The 13,606-nt window shown below is 36.8% G+C and overlaps 1 protein-coding gene across 3 annotated transcripts; it reads left to right on the top strand.

The window, feature by feature from the left end:
* Positions 1-549: 549 nt before the first annotated feature.
* On the top strand, positions 550-12,308 carry LOC111336154 (uncharacterized). 3 transcript variants are annotated; one of them, XM_022942189.2, is made up of 9 exons: positions 550-745; positions 1,046-1,120; positions 3,223-3,871; positions 4,488-4,583; positions 4,897-5,121; positions 6,969-7,099; positions 7,720-7,747; positions 8,122-8,412; positions 10,874-12,308. In XM_022942189.2, exons 2-9 carry the CDS (start codon positions 1,058-1,060, stop codon positions 11,179-11,181), a joined length of 1,791 nt encoding a protein of 596 aa, XP_022797924.1. In that variant the 5' UTR covers positions 550-745; positions 1,046-1,057; the 3' UTR covers positions 11,182-12,308. The 3 variants fall into 3 exon arrangements, with proteins under 3 accessions (XP_022797924.1, XP_088588998.1, XP_088588997.1); XM_088732872.1 differs by lacking the exons at positions 550-745; positions 1,046-1,120 and adding an exon at positions 796-996; XM_088732871.1 differs by lacking the exon at positions 550-745 and having other exon boundaries at positions 796-1,120.
* Positions 12,309-13,606: the final 1,298 nt, after the last annotated feature.

Here is a 13,606-nt window from a genome sequence, read left to right as displayed (position 1 = left end):
AGGCTACAGTTGTAGTGAATATCGACCCTAGACATCGCCAAATTTTTGCCAATCGGAACAAAGACAACTTAGACAGGTAACCCACCCCGAGCGCGGGAAAATGTAAGAACCAATGTGATTGGCTTAAATTTGCATCCGACATGGTACAGCTGCAGTTGTTGAGCCTTGAAGTAAAATTAATGCTTTTGTCAGATTGCCAACTGCCATCAAAACTCGCTCTTATTTCCATTGGATTCCTCGAAGACAAAATCTTACCTCAAGATAGTAATGTAAAATTGAAGCAAGTTCCCCTCGTTTACAAAAACTATATTTTACCCGTGAGATGAGCCATGATAGATTAATGGTAAAACTGTTTCTCAAACTGGGATGCCGGATGTTTGGGAACGGCTTTCTGCGAGAGCTACCATTTTTCCAGCCCTGAGGATCAAAGTGACATGACAAAACTGCACTTCCTATTTATTAATTTTTATAATTTAGTATGTAGTAATTCATACGTTTGACAAAATCATAAAAATATGTTAAATTGCCTCATGCGACCTCAAGATTGACCTAGATTGACGTAATTGTGACGCCATGGACGCAACTGCGTCTGCATGAGTTTATATTTTTGCAGATCAGCAGATTTCCAACTTTAAAGCTTTGTAACCCAAATCTCTTTGTTTACACGTAGCGTACAGGAGAATAGATCCATTGCATATTTTTTCAGTGAAACAGATATCGCCGTGTGTGCAGCGAAGCCACTCAGGTAACTTTCACATCAATTTTTTAAAAAGCCCTTACGGCGATAGACGTCACTCAGTGGTATCGTGTAGAGCGACGAAGGCGGAAAGCTTCTCTGCTTCTCTCCTTCTCTGCCTCTTACAAGCTGTTATAGTAATTTGAAATTTCCGGCGAAGAAGTGAAGGTCGATCATCGTAGATTGGTGTTAATTGCCTTTCAACAGATCTCGCGCGCGGTTTGCTCAAGATCTCCAATAACCGAATGGTTACAAGTATGGTAAGATTAAATTTTAACAACCAATAATTTGTCTCATCTGTCACCTCAGGCTCCCAGCGTCATGACGACTGTTAGGCTACCAACATCAGTGTTTCTGTTCGTACAGATCTTTAGTTGTCATTTGGTGAGTAAAACAGCTGTGATTTTGTATACGGCTAGGTAAACAGTATGATAGCAACAATACTATTTTCAAAGCAATCTAACACCGCTCAAAAGTACGTAATTTTATTCACTTTAGTGACTTTTAAAGTCTTGCTTTCTCGATTGTTCGCGGAGTAACGGAGTTTGACCACCATTTTACATATTGAAGCCCCCAAATTGAAGACGCTGTATTCAAGTAATATATTTTGATGAGATAGACTTGGAATTTCCCATTAGAGAATACTGCGAGAGGGTTAAAATTTTATGCGCGATCGTACGGTTGCAGAGGGGATGAAAATAAATTTTAAGATTATTCTGTGATATCATGCGTAATGTTACAAAAACATGTACTGCTAATCGAAACTTACATGTATTTCGCAAGTTTATAACTTCATTGTGAAGAAATTTAGTGCGTAGGCGTATTGGACATTATTATTTTGGCAGGCATATGAATAATTTTTTTGTTTTTTTCGTGAGACAAATTTTTATCGCGTAACTGCACTTTCCCCATAATAATTTGCTTTTGCAGTGACTAGATATGGCCCCTTTACTTCTCCAAAAAGTCTAATTTAGATTTGATCTTGTGAATCCGCCCAGGGTATGAATTATGCACTGAATAATGTCTTTTCGCTTAGTGCTTTAAGTCTATCAATGTAATTTTCTAACGAGTATTCTCAGAGGACAAGACAATTATTGTTAACCGGTAGGTAATATTAGAGCATTTTTATTGTCTGCCCTCTCTTGTTTATATACATCTAAAAATCAGGGGGGTAGCCAGTTTGAAAATTAGGTTTCTGCAGGTATTGAAATTACATGCACCTTCACTAAGTGACTTTATCAAGGTTAATTATAAATGTACACGTACATGTTACCTCTGAGGATGACCAGCATCGATCCATGCAGTTTCTCCCTAGACTATTGTCCTTGAATTAAACACAAAAAGTTGGGCGAGTAAAAGAAGTTTAACTGATTACCAACCAAATAGGGTTTTGATTAGTAAGAAAAAACTCCCTAGAGAGAGATGTTTATCCATCAAATGTCACAAGTGTGAGACAAAGGAAAAATCCTGTGTCCCCAGAGTTGCACCTCACACCTTAAGTTTCTTTACTCAGATGGTCTACCACTGAGCCACAGAGACTCTGTGGTGAACTAGGCCATCATTTAAGGTTCGCATGTGACATGTGTCCAATGTGTGTAATGAGGATCAAAATGCTGAAAGCATCACAGTTAAATAGAATAAGAAAGATGGTGAATTATAAGCTTGAAAATTAGAGAGAGAAAGGTGTTTTCTTTCATCTTGTCTTGTCTTTAAGATTTCACACTTCCATACCCTATACCACTGATCCACAGAGACCCTATGGTGATCTAAGCCTCCTTGGTGACACTGTTAGAAATTTCCTTGGACCAATTAAGAGAGACTGCACTTAATTTTTGTCAGTCAGAGTGTAGAGGGTGGAGGATGCAATTCTGAACTAATCAGATCACACAGATAATCAACACTACTTTAGCAATTACACAAGCCCTGCATTAAGCAGCACCGTATTAAGTGGTCACCCTAGCCTGTATCAAGCATCAGTTGGCTAAGTCCCAAAATTTTTACTCCATCAGTATGTACTGTAATTTTCACATCTATTAAGTGGACAGTCCTCTATTAAGCAGTGGTGACCACCCTCGGCTATTAGTTCCCATTTCCTGTTTGTATTGTGTTCCACCTATATTGAACGGTCACTTAATGCTCAACTACTAATTAAAAATTAAACTAAAAATAATCTTTTGAGTCAAATTTACTCCTTGTGCATGTTTATCTCTTGGAATCAATGTTATTATTTTCAGTTCAAATAGCCTCAATGCATTGCAGATTATCTTTCTTCCCTGGACTGGTCAGATAAATATTACACATGAATATCATGCAAATCATTTGCTGGTCGACTTGTTTTAAGCAGTCATCGCGTATTTAGTGGTCTGCTGTTTTAATAAGCTTGAGTTGTATTAAGAAGTCAACCTGTTTTAAGCTGTCAACCTGCCATTCCCAATGGGTGACTGGTTAATACAGGTTTGATTGTATGTTTTACTATGTTTTTGCAGGTTGTCTCCACACATGGTTTATGTGGCCCAGATGAGTATCCTATCACTGGCTATCCGGGAGGTAAATGCCTTCATTGTGAAAAATGCCAAGAAGGTCAAGGGCTGGTGCCAAAATGTGGAACTCCTATAGAGTATCAAGTTGACAAGATTGATTGTAAACCTTGTCAACATGGAAAATTTAGTGACAAGTATGACAGTTCTTCTTGCCATGTTTGTCACCACTGTGTTGCAAATGAAAAAGTTACTAAGCAGTGTACCCCCACATCAGACACCATTTGCAATGGAACTTGCGAGAAAGGATTTTATTTTAGCAGAAAGGATGGCACTCACAGTTGTCAGAAATGTTCCCACTGTTGCTTAGATGGTCAAGATGAGGAGGTAGCTGAGTGCAAAGAACAAGGTGACAGTGAATCCAAACAGTATTGTGCCCCTCGACCAGACAAGGATTGTACTCCACCATATATATCGCCATCAACAGGAGGAAAACATGGATCAGATACCTTAAATGATAACAAATCATTACAGACACCCATAATTATTTTAATTGTGGCTGTTGCAATTATAACTATCTTGGCAGGAGTTATATCTTTAGTGACAGTATATCGGTGCAAAAGAAGAAGGAGAACAACTGGGGATTGTCCAAGTAATTGTAAGTTGAGCATTATAATGGTGTGATGAGTGTATAATCACTACAATTTTGAAATTATGTTTGCTTTCCTCTTTCCACTGGTCTAGTAAGTTGAGTGGAAGAATTAATACAAGTAAAGGTTAATCATTAAGTCACCACTGGCTAAAGTGATTTACAAACTAAATTTATCTGTTACTGATCATTCTTCGAACATGCATCAATTATTTAGTCAATCACTCAACAGAAACTGCAGATTGTTGGTTTTGTAAAATACATGTAGCTACATGTTATGTGTTTACTATGATAACTATAAACAGTAGCATTTCGAGAAATCATGGTGCATGTACAGGCAGTTGTGTACTTGGTTGTCAAGCCCTTAAACAGGAGTGAGGCTAGGGGTGGCTATTTTATGATATAAATGTTGCTGCTTTTCAAATGTAAATTGTTTTGTTATCATCCTAAAAAGATACTGGTCTCTATCATGCCAAGGTCACCTTCAGCCTCAGTCCAAATCGAAGGCTAATTGGCAACTATGTTGCACAACTGTAAAATGGCCTATTTAGAAGTGTAGGAGATACAACTTTTTCTGGGTTGTTATAAGTATGCTAACTGTAATCATAATTGTGATTTCTTTTAGTGTCCCACCCTTATGCAATGAATGGTCCTTCAGTAGATTCAGATGTACAACAAGTTACACCACAAGTGCGTCTCAGTGACATACAAGAAGAAACTAGTATGTGGTTTGAAGCTAGCTGTGTAAGAGCTCGATATAACAGTACTGGGAAAAAGTGATGTGAAGAAGCAATCAATCTGAGCACATTTTGCATCCTGCTTTAATCTCCCTAATACTAATCAGTCATGGAAATATGGTGGAAAGGATTTAGTTGATGCATACTGTTTTGTTCTTTCAGATTACTTGTTGTAAGTGTGTTATGACTGAATTTAATAATGAATTTAAAACTTTTTTGTACAGTAACATTACTTAATATGCATACATTAAACAGTTATTGATCACTATTGACTAAGAAATCCAACTTAATTGATAGCATCGCAGGATGTGGTCACTCATGTTACTTCTAGTCAGAATGAAGGAATTCAAAGTGCTCCTTCTGTGCCTCAGTCTGATGTCTCAATTGTGACTATGGTCAATAATAAGCAACACAGAATGAGTGCTGACACAGTTGTTGGTAATGAGGTTAGAATTCCCAAGAGTGACAGTGGTCGAAAGAATCCTTTACAGCGTTCACTCAGCAGGGATTCCCAGAGAAGTGGTAATTATCTAATAATAATAATGATGATGATGATGATGATGATGATAATGATGATAAAAATAATTAGTCTTAATTCAATCAAAGGATAAAAATACATATCCTAAGTTACAATGAAAAAGTATTAATTAATGATACACGATAAAATGCAATAATAATATAAGGTAGAATAATACTTACACTTGATTATAATTATTTAAAAATAAATCTATTTACAAAAGTCTTCTTGAATCTCTCCATTTTTATCTGAGGAAGCTAGGTGACACCTTCTTGTACACAAATTATATACTAATTCTTTTTCTTTGGGAATGATCGCACCTAGCTTATGATTATCAATAGCTCTTTTGAAAACAGATTTATCTTGCTGTTTGAAAAGATTAAAAATGCTGAGTCGGTTTGTGAGGTAAAATGACACCTATGGCACCTGTCTAAAAAATGCTGTAGAACATTTAAATCAGAGTCAGAAGTGCTATACACAGCAAGAGCATAAGTGAGAATGGGAAGAACTAGGATCTTAAATAGCTAGGTGATCAATTTCCTTCTGGCTGAAGATCTAGAGTTCCTTTCGTAGAGTTCTGAGAATGTGAAGGCACTTGTTAGCTTTTGCGCGCTGAATTTACAATTAGGCTGAAAAATCAGATGGAACAATACAAGGCTAGCTATCACATTGAGGAAGATTATTAATGGGAGCGACTACTGATGGCGTGTACCGCTACTTTCATTCTTTCTAAATATCAATTCTTTACACTTACTCAGACTACACAACATCTGATTATTTATACTCCAACTGAGAAACTGATTTACCAGGTCTATTGGCATGTCTAAATCCATCCATACAGGAGCTACAATAGTTGATTCATCAGCATATTTGAAGAGCATAGGCATGTCGTTTATAAAAATCTCCAGGTCATTGATGAAAAGATTAAATAAATATGGACCCCCTGAACTTCCTTATATGGTACCCTTATTGGCACATACCCAGTCACAAGAATGACCATTACCTGAGATGCGCTGTTGTCTGTTACTCAAAAAACTATGATACCAATTAATTAAATATGGGTTTAAAGGTAATTCAGTGTGATGATGTCATAAAGTGTCCTTGCGAGTGTATAAAAACTGCAAGAATGTTTTGATTGATTACTTTTAGGAGTGAAATTGTCTAGGTGACTGTTGATTAAACTTCTAGCTAACTGAGCATGAGGGCCACACTGGGGAGTTGTTGGCATGAGGTTGTGGTGGTATGGACCAAGTGCAGCAAGGTTCGTACAGAAATTATAACATAGGGCCAATATTCCCCAGTATGGCTTGAGCAAGCAAGGTTAGTAAGTAGTTCAATTACATGGCAGGTGGACCAAACTTGTTTATTTTGAATTTGTTAGCTTATTACCATTTCTGTGAATTCTGTCTGTATGGTAAAATCCTTACCAAGTAAGAACCAATCAGAATGCTCAGATTTGCCTCAGGACTGCCTTGCGATATTAAATAATGAAAATGCTTTTTGAAACATCTGAACAGGGCAGAATGATAAATCTTCAAACTTATTGGCCAATTGCTTGCTGGTAACTGGTCTGCTTTTTCTGCCCCATTCACTGCGAAAGGGAAAAAAGCAAACCAGCAGAAAGAGTGAATAAGTTATTCATAAGTCACCCATAGTCCATTCTGTGTGAGGAAAAATTGTGTACTTGGTCTTGAGTAAAGATCGAGACCTTGGGCACAGTTTTTGCCTGTACAGACCTCCTGCCAGGTTAATAACATTTATTTTTCCTCTGAATTTTCATCTTGAACTGCCTATAGGTTGGAGTAAAAATATCTGATTTAAGCATGACCAATTACAAATTTTCATATTTCAGGAGATGATGCTGATAAAGGTGGCTTTAGAAAAAGAAGTTCATCAACATCAAGCTTCTCAGGAACTGTAAATAAAACATTTAGAAAACTATCAACAAGAGGGGAGCAGGTCTTGATAGATAACTTAGAAGAGGTGTGCTGGTTAAAATTCTCAAATTTTATCACTTAATAATTGTGTATTCATACATGTATGAAACAGTTGTAATATTATTGCGGATATGTGGTTAAACTATATGCATGTAAGATGAAGAAAAACAAATTCTATGAGGTAGAAAATAAACTTGGTAAGCTGCTGGTAGTTTTTAGAAATTAATTGACTGAGGTAATAATAACATTGCAAATTCAAATTCACTACATGTTGGTTTATAATTGCTACATGTATTTGAGAGAAATGGGCTACGGGACAATCACACCCTTGTCTTGTCAGTGGTTAGATTGTGTTATTTGCAATTTTTAAATTGGCTTTTGCTACTGATGATACTTTACTTTGCAAGACTTAGCTTAGTTAACATATTTTTGTGAGTGCAGTAGTTTGCATGGGTTCCCCTTTAGTGAATGGCACATTGTGTGCAGTTTATATGTGTATGTGCATGATAATCATAATCTTTGAATATGACATAATTGGATATTTAATAACACAGGATTTAATTAAGAGGAAAATAAAAATATTTGCAGTAATCAGCTGCCATTAAACAGTGAATTTTTAATGAAGAAGTGCGTGTGCTAAGGCTCTTTTTTAAATATCTCTTTCAGAATAGGGATGAAGTAGATGGAATACAAGGTACAATATTATTTGACAATTCAGACAATTACAAAAATCGAGGACTCTCTGATTGTCCTTGATATGCTTTGTGGTAAACAAGAGGCTGTGATTTAATACAACATCCATCTCTTGTAATTGTAATTTTTTTATTTGTACAACTTTTATTAGTTACACTTCCTTCCACCCCCTTGTACAATTTATCTTAAATCAAAAGCTGCTTACCCTTATTCAAAGATTTGAATCTTTGTTGGATTTTATTTTCTATCCCCGCAAGTACATTATTTATTTATTTTTTTAATATGTATTAGTAATAATTTGTTATTAGAGTGTGAATTACATTTTTGAATTGAGATAAGTTATGCACATGCAGTTTGGATTTTTCTCTGGTTTAGGACAAATAATAATCAAACAGGAACCAAAATCTCAAAGTGTGGAAGCAGGTTCAAACGTGCAATTTGAGTGCAAGGCTCAAGATACCCATAGCAGACTGATCTATCAGTGGTTCAAAGATGGAACACCACTTCATTCACGAGCAAAGAATGATGAAGCCATCTTACGACTAAAATCTGTTAAAATGGGTGACTTTGGTTGTTACAAATGTCATGTGAGTAGCATGGACAACCCCAGTGTTTATGTGGAGTCAGACCCAGGAGAACTTGATGTGACTCCAGGTGAAGGAACAAGTAAGTAATTCCGAGCTACCTATTTCAGCAGCTCAGCTTAGTTTAATTAGTGCCAGCAAGTTTTGTTTACTTGGGGGAACTATTTGAGTAAATTAGTAATATATAGTCAAGGTTTGTGAATATACAGTAAAAACCTTTTGTTAGGAGGATTTATAAGTAGTTAATTATACACACATTTAATTTACAGAATTTGATGTTTTTAAAGGAGTTTCCAACCGGGCTGTCAATTCATCACTTTACATATCAGATACACTACTAAGTTAGCGAGTCACATCTAATTATTTTCTTCAAATATCGTTCTTAAATATACGCTTTCGCGATGCTTACCCTCTTTTCAAAGACTTTCTTCTGTTTCTTTATCACTGTCTTAGTTTTAGTTGAAATCTGACCAAGATTTGGCAACGCAAAAAATCTTATGGCACGTTTTTTTGCAGATGTAAAGTTAGATTAAATAAGAGGCTTAATTACCGAGCATTGAGCGCTCGAAGATTGTTTCATGGCAAGAACAATAGGAAAGTTGTAGAAAAAAGAAAGTACTAAGGGTACTGCCTTTCATAAATTGAAATAGTTGTGGGGTAACATGTGAAAGTGTAGTGTAATCGTCCAGGTGAGTGCAGTCCTGAGAAGGACTGTTGTCGGTAGTCATGGTGACTGAAGTTTCGACAACCTGTGCGGAAATCATCATCAGAGTCAAGTGAATAGTTGTTGTCATTAGAATACTGAAATAAGAACATGTTCTTATTTCAGTTCGTGTAAAATGATTGACTAGTTTTGCTATGATGTTATTGGCTGTAAGACTCAAGTGGCGTAAGTCAGTCGTGACTGGTCTATTTCGATTCGTCGGTAAAGTTAGGTGGTTCTGCTCGGCTCGTTTGTAATGTTAATGTTGTGAATGAGTCGTTTGTATGAAGCCGATAGTAGTTAACACCTGTTTAGGGGAGTCTGTTTTAAGTTAGTAAACCAGCTTTCCAGAGTCAGTCGTTGAAAGTAGTTAGTGCCGTAGGTTAGGCATTGCGCAGAGTCCCACTCAATATTGTGGTTCGTAAATCGATGATGTTCAGCAATGTGATTGTTGACATCACTTTTCCTCGTCGCCCGTCTGTGTTCACTGAGTCAGTCTTGTTGCGAGGTTTCTATCAGTCTCTCCAATGTAGAAGGCTTGGCAATCGGAGCAATTGATCTTGTGAATCACTTCCTGTCTGTTCCTCGGTTCGTCCTTGTCTTTAACGTTGGTTAGTAACTGACATAGTGTGGTGATGGGTTTGTGGGCGATGCGGATATTGAAGGGTTGTAAGATGCGCGAGATGTTCTCAGACATGCCTTTTATGTACGGTATGGTTGCTGTAGTCGTAAGAGTTGCAGTGTCGTTTGTTTCGGTGGTAGTAGTAGGTCGGTGAGTGTTTCGTCGGATGAAGTCGTCGCTGTAGTTGTTCTTTGAAAAAAACACGGTAAGGGTATTTGTTCTCGTCGGATAAGCCGTCTGTCGTGTTGCATACTAGTTGTGCGCGTCGTGTTAGAGTTCTGGTAGTTGTGGTTTTGTGCGATCTAGGGCTGTAGGATGACTTGTCTAGTAATCTGTCGATGTGGGTCGGTTTCCTGTATACTTTCGTCTGTAGTGAGTTGTCGTCGCGGCTTACCAGACAGTCTAGAAAAGAAAGTTTGCCATTTTCTTCCACTTCCCTGGTAAACTGTGTGTCAATGTTTTGTCCGTTAAGGTGGTGGTGGAATGCGTCGATTTCGTCTTGTCGTACGGCGGTGAATGTGTCGTCAACGTAGCGTGTCCTATTCAGGACTACACTCACCCGGACGATTACACTACATTTTCACTTGAAATAGTTGATTGGTTGTGAATTTAGTACGGAAGGTGAAAGTTGTTTGCAGGAACAATCGCCTCGAGCGAAGATTCCACTGAAAACCGCCTCGGTTCCCTCGTGAAATATTGTTATTATCATTGTAGTTAATGTAGGATGCAAAGGAAATCCCTTTCTAATCATAAATTCGGCATAAAAATCAGTTTTAAGATATGATCTAGGAACCATAGATATTAATAGTACTGGAAAGCAGTTTTAGGGAATACCCTGCAGAGAAATTAACTTAACCTGAAGCAACTGAACCCCCTACTCGTGGTATCCACATAGAAAATCAAAGATAGTTTCCAAAACGAACTTATTTTCATAATATTATAATATGATAATTATGAAAATAATCTTTATTTTACCTGAATTACCAGATTAATAGGAAGCAATTTTCATCTAGACCTTAATATGAATTTAATAATAACCACTTCATAAGAAGCATTTATAAAATAAGCGAGATACTAAGAGCCCCCAGATTGGTCAGTTGTTTTTTTTACCTTGCGCCAAATTATGATTCAAATTTCGTAGAGTTTCCCAAAAACTTAGGATCTCGGCAACTTTTTTGTCTGTTCATCACTCTTATATACTTTACTTTCTTACTGTAGGATACAAATGTCTTACAGAAGTAAAGCGCCAAGACTTCAACACCTATGAAAGAGTTGGACGCTTATTGAGCCAAAAAAGGCACGGCCTAGGTGGGTGGAAGGAGGTGGCAGTCAAATATGAAATGGACCATCTTGACATTGATGTCTTGAAAGATGATCCAGATGCTGGTAGTAAAACACTGAGTTTCCTTGAGTCGGCCAACCCGGAATTGAAAGTATACGATTTTTGTAAGACACTTAAAGAGTACAACATAAGGCGAAATGACATAGTTCAAATATTATTAGATCACCTGTCAGTTGCTGGGTAAAAGTCTGTTTGCAATTCCTTGCAAATATGAAGTCGGCAAAGCAGTTTGCGGCTTTTTTTTTTAAGAATGTCTGCATGTTAAAAAAGGGGGATGGACCAGTGTTTTCATAAAAATTCTCTAGAAAAACAATCAAAACGACAACAAAAAATTATTTACAAATATGATGGGAGAACAGAGATGGGTAAAGGTTTTTTGGAATAACTTAAAAAGCTTAAAAATATCAACAGCTAAGCATGGATAATGTAGAGGAGATGAAAGAAGAAAAACGAGAAAAGAAGATGGGAAAAAGATGCCAGGCAATGAATAGAGATATTAACTGAAAGATTGAATAATAAAAATTAATTGGTACCCGGTAGAAAGCTATGGAGCATTTGTTTATCCTATATGGATTATTCATCCATTCATACATGAGGGTCAATCTCAATTTCTTTTTTCAATTATTTTACTTAGGGGAACCTGTTTGAGGTTCTCATCTAGATCATTCCAAACTGCTGCAGCAGCTAAGCAAATTTGGAATTTGCCACAATTAGTTCTAAAATTATGAGTATAATAGGTAGATGAATCACTCCATCAGCAAGTCTAGTTTTAGATATATGCTTTGAAGATACATACTGGAAGAAAGGATCCTATGATTCAGGGAGAAGATTGTGAATTGTTTAAATTGTGCATTGTGAATGAACATTAAGCTAATTAGTTTAAAAATTTTAATTTCTTAAAAATTGAATCAAAGTGTGTATCTGGTGTAGGAAAACTGATGATGCGTATGGCCTTTTTTTAAGGGTGCTATGTGTTACAAATATGCTCAGGTCAAACTTGATGTGCTGAAGCAGAGATTTTTCTTTAATAAAATTAAATGTTCAGCTTAGGGTTTCCATTTTTTAGGATTCAGTAAGGATTTTGAAATGTTAGCTGTGCTCAAAGGCTGTAGCTGGCTTACAGCATTAGAAATTTTTAGAATTAAGACTTTTTCTCGAACATTCATGCAATTTAACACTATTTGTATTTGTTTACCAAGGGTATTTACCTCAGTATTTTCTTAATAGTCTGTTTGCATTAAAACACTGAGCTGTTTGCTCGTCGAAATTTATTTAGGTAAACTTTAGAATAAATACTGAATATGTCTCTGAGTAATAGACTCGTGCGATAATTGCTTCGACATGAACTATGATATCGTGGTAATTTGAATATATCAACAAAGTTGAAATGGTAAATTGGCTACCGTTACGATTATAGAAGCTGACGTTTCGAGCGTCAGCGTTAGCCCTTCGTCGGAGCGAATAGAGGAATTAGGGGCTGTGTGTGCTTTTTATCGTGGGTTTCTTGTGAACGTAAGCGACAGGCGGAAAGGCAGGCGGGAAGGCCTGTAGGCGATGACGTCATATCTTTATTCATAAAGCTAGATTAAACATTTAACTCCAATCTCCCCAGCCTACTACGCAAAATTTTGTCCCTAAACTTCCTTTTCTTCTAGAGAATCAATCCGTTTTTGATGACTGTAGGGATACTTTGGAAAGGCGTCTTTTTCTGCGTTCACAACAAATGATCAAATATGAAAAAGTGGCGTCCGCGCAGCCGAGTGTCAAAATTTTTAAGTCGGATTTTCCCTTCCTTTCCGATCAAATTAGACCTGGAGCTGAAAATAAAAAGTAATAAATGCTATAGAATACTCTGTTCGGAAATAATTGCGAGTGACAGAATAAGTTTTGAGCCAACGACACTACGATTTTTTGAAGCAATGGGAATCTGAGACAGTAAAGTGAAAAACCAAACTTCGTACTTCAAGCGAGTCCTAGCGAAAATTAGAGGATTCCAAGGTAAATTTCCGATTCTTGTAAGTATCATGTTTTAGTAATGATATGAAAATTAGTATATGTAAGTAAATGACTCTCTTTCACTGAGCTTGTTCTTTGGAAAATATAAAGACTTGAATCGTTTACTGTGCGTTGTGTTTGCGTTTCTGGACCTTTCCGGTTTTTCCAAAATGTTACTTGGACTTTAGCATAGGCACGCGTTACACTCATGTGTCAATGGTTAAAGCGAATTTTGGGTACCAATCTCTAACTGACAGCATAGTGAGCTTGTTCCCCTTTTGACAAAGCAGCAGACAACGTACGACCAGGCCAGACTCTGAAGTCAACTGTTAACTCGATTTCAACCGTTAACTCTTCTAGAAAATATCAAAGTTAACACTGTTTTATAGATATAGAGCGGCGGGAATTGATGTCTCCATTGTTAAATTTTATATCTGACACTATTTGAGTGGAATTTCTAAAAACTTGTTTTGCCGATTAAGAAAACATGGTTTCGTTTTTTAAACAAGTTCAAATGTGTAGTTGCAATTATGAAAGACAAGTACAATGTTGCTCTTTGTGGGGCAAACTTTTGTTTTGAAATTTGGAATAGGAGCGTATTGTTTGTTTCAAAA

Source organism: Stylophora pistillata, chromosome 9 (assembly GCF_964205215.1).
Source record: "Stylophora pistillata chromosome 9, jaStyPist1.2, whole genome shotgun sequence".
Lineage (NCBI taxonomy): Eukaryota > Metazoa > Cnidaria > Anthozoa > Scleractinia > Pocilloporidae > Stylophora > Stylophora pistillata.
This window is presented reverse-complemented; position numbering and strand designations above follow the sequence as displayed.

Excerpts from the sequence above, each read along its gene's own strand:
- LOC111336154 (XM_022942189.2), top strand. The coding sequence starts at position 1,058 with ATGACGACTGTTAGGCTACCAACATCAGTGTTTCTGTTCGTACAGATC. Across the intron at positions 1,121-3,222 it reads AGATCTTTAGTTGTCATTTG|GTTGTCTCCACACATGGTTT; the intron begins GTGAGTAAAACA and ends ATGTTTTTGCAG. Across the intron at positions 7,748-8,121 it reads TGAAGTAGATGGAATACAAG|GACAAATAATAATCAAACAG; the intron begins GTACAATATTAT and ends TCTCTGGTTTAG.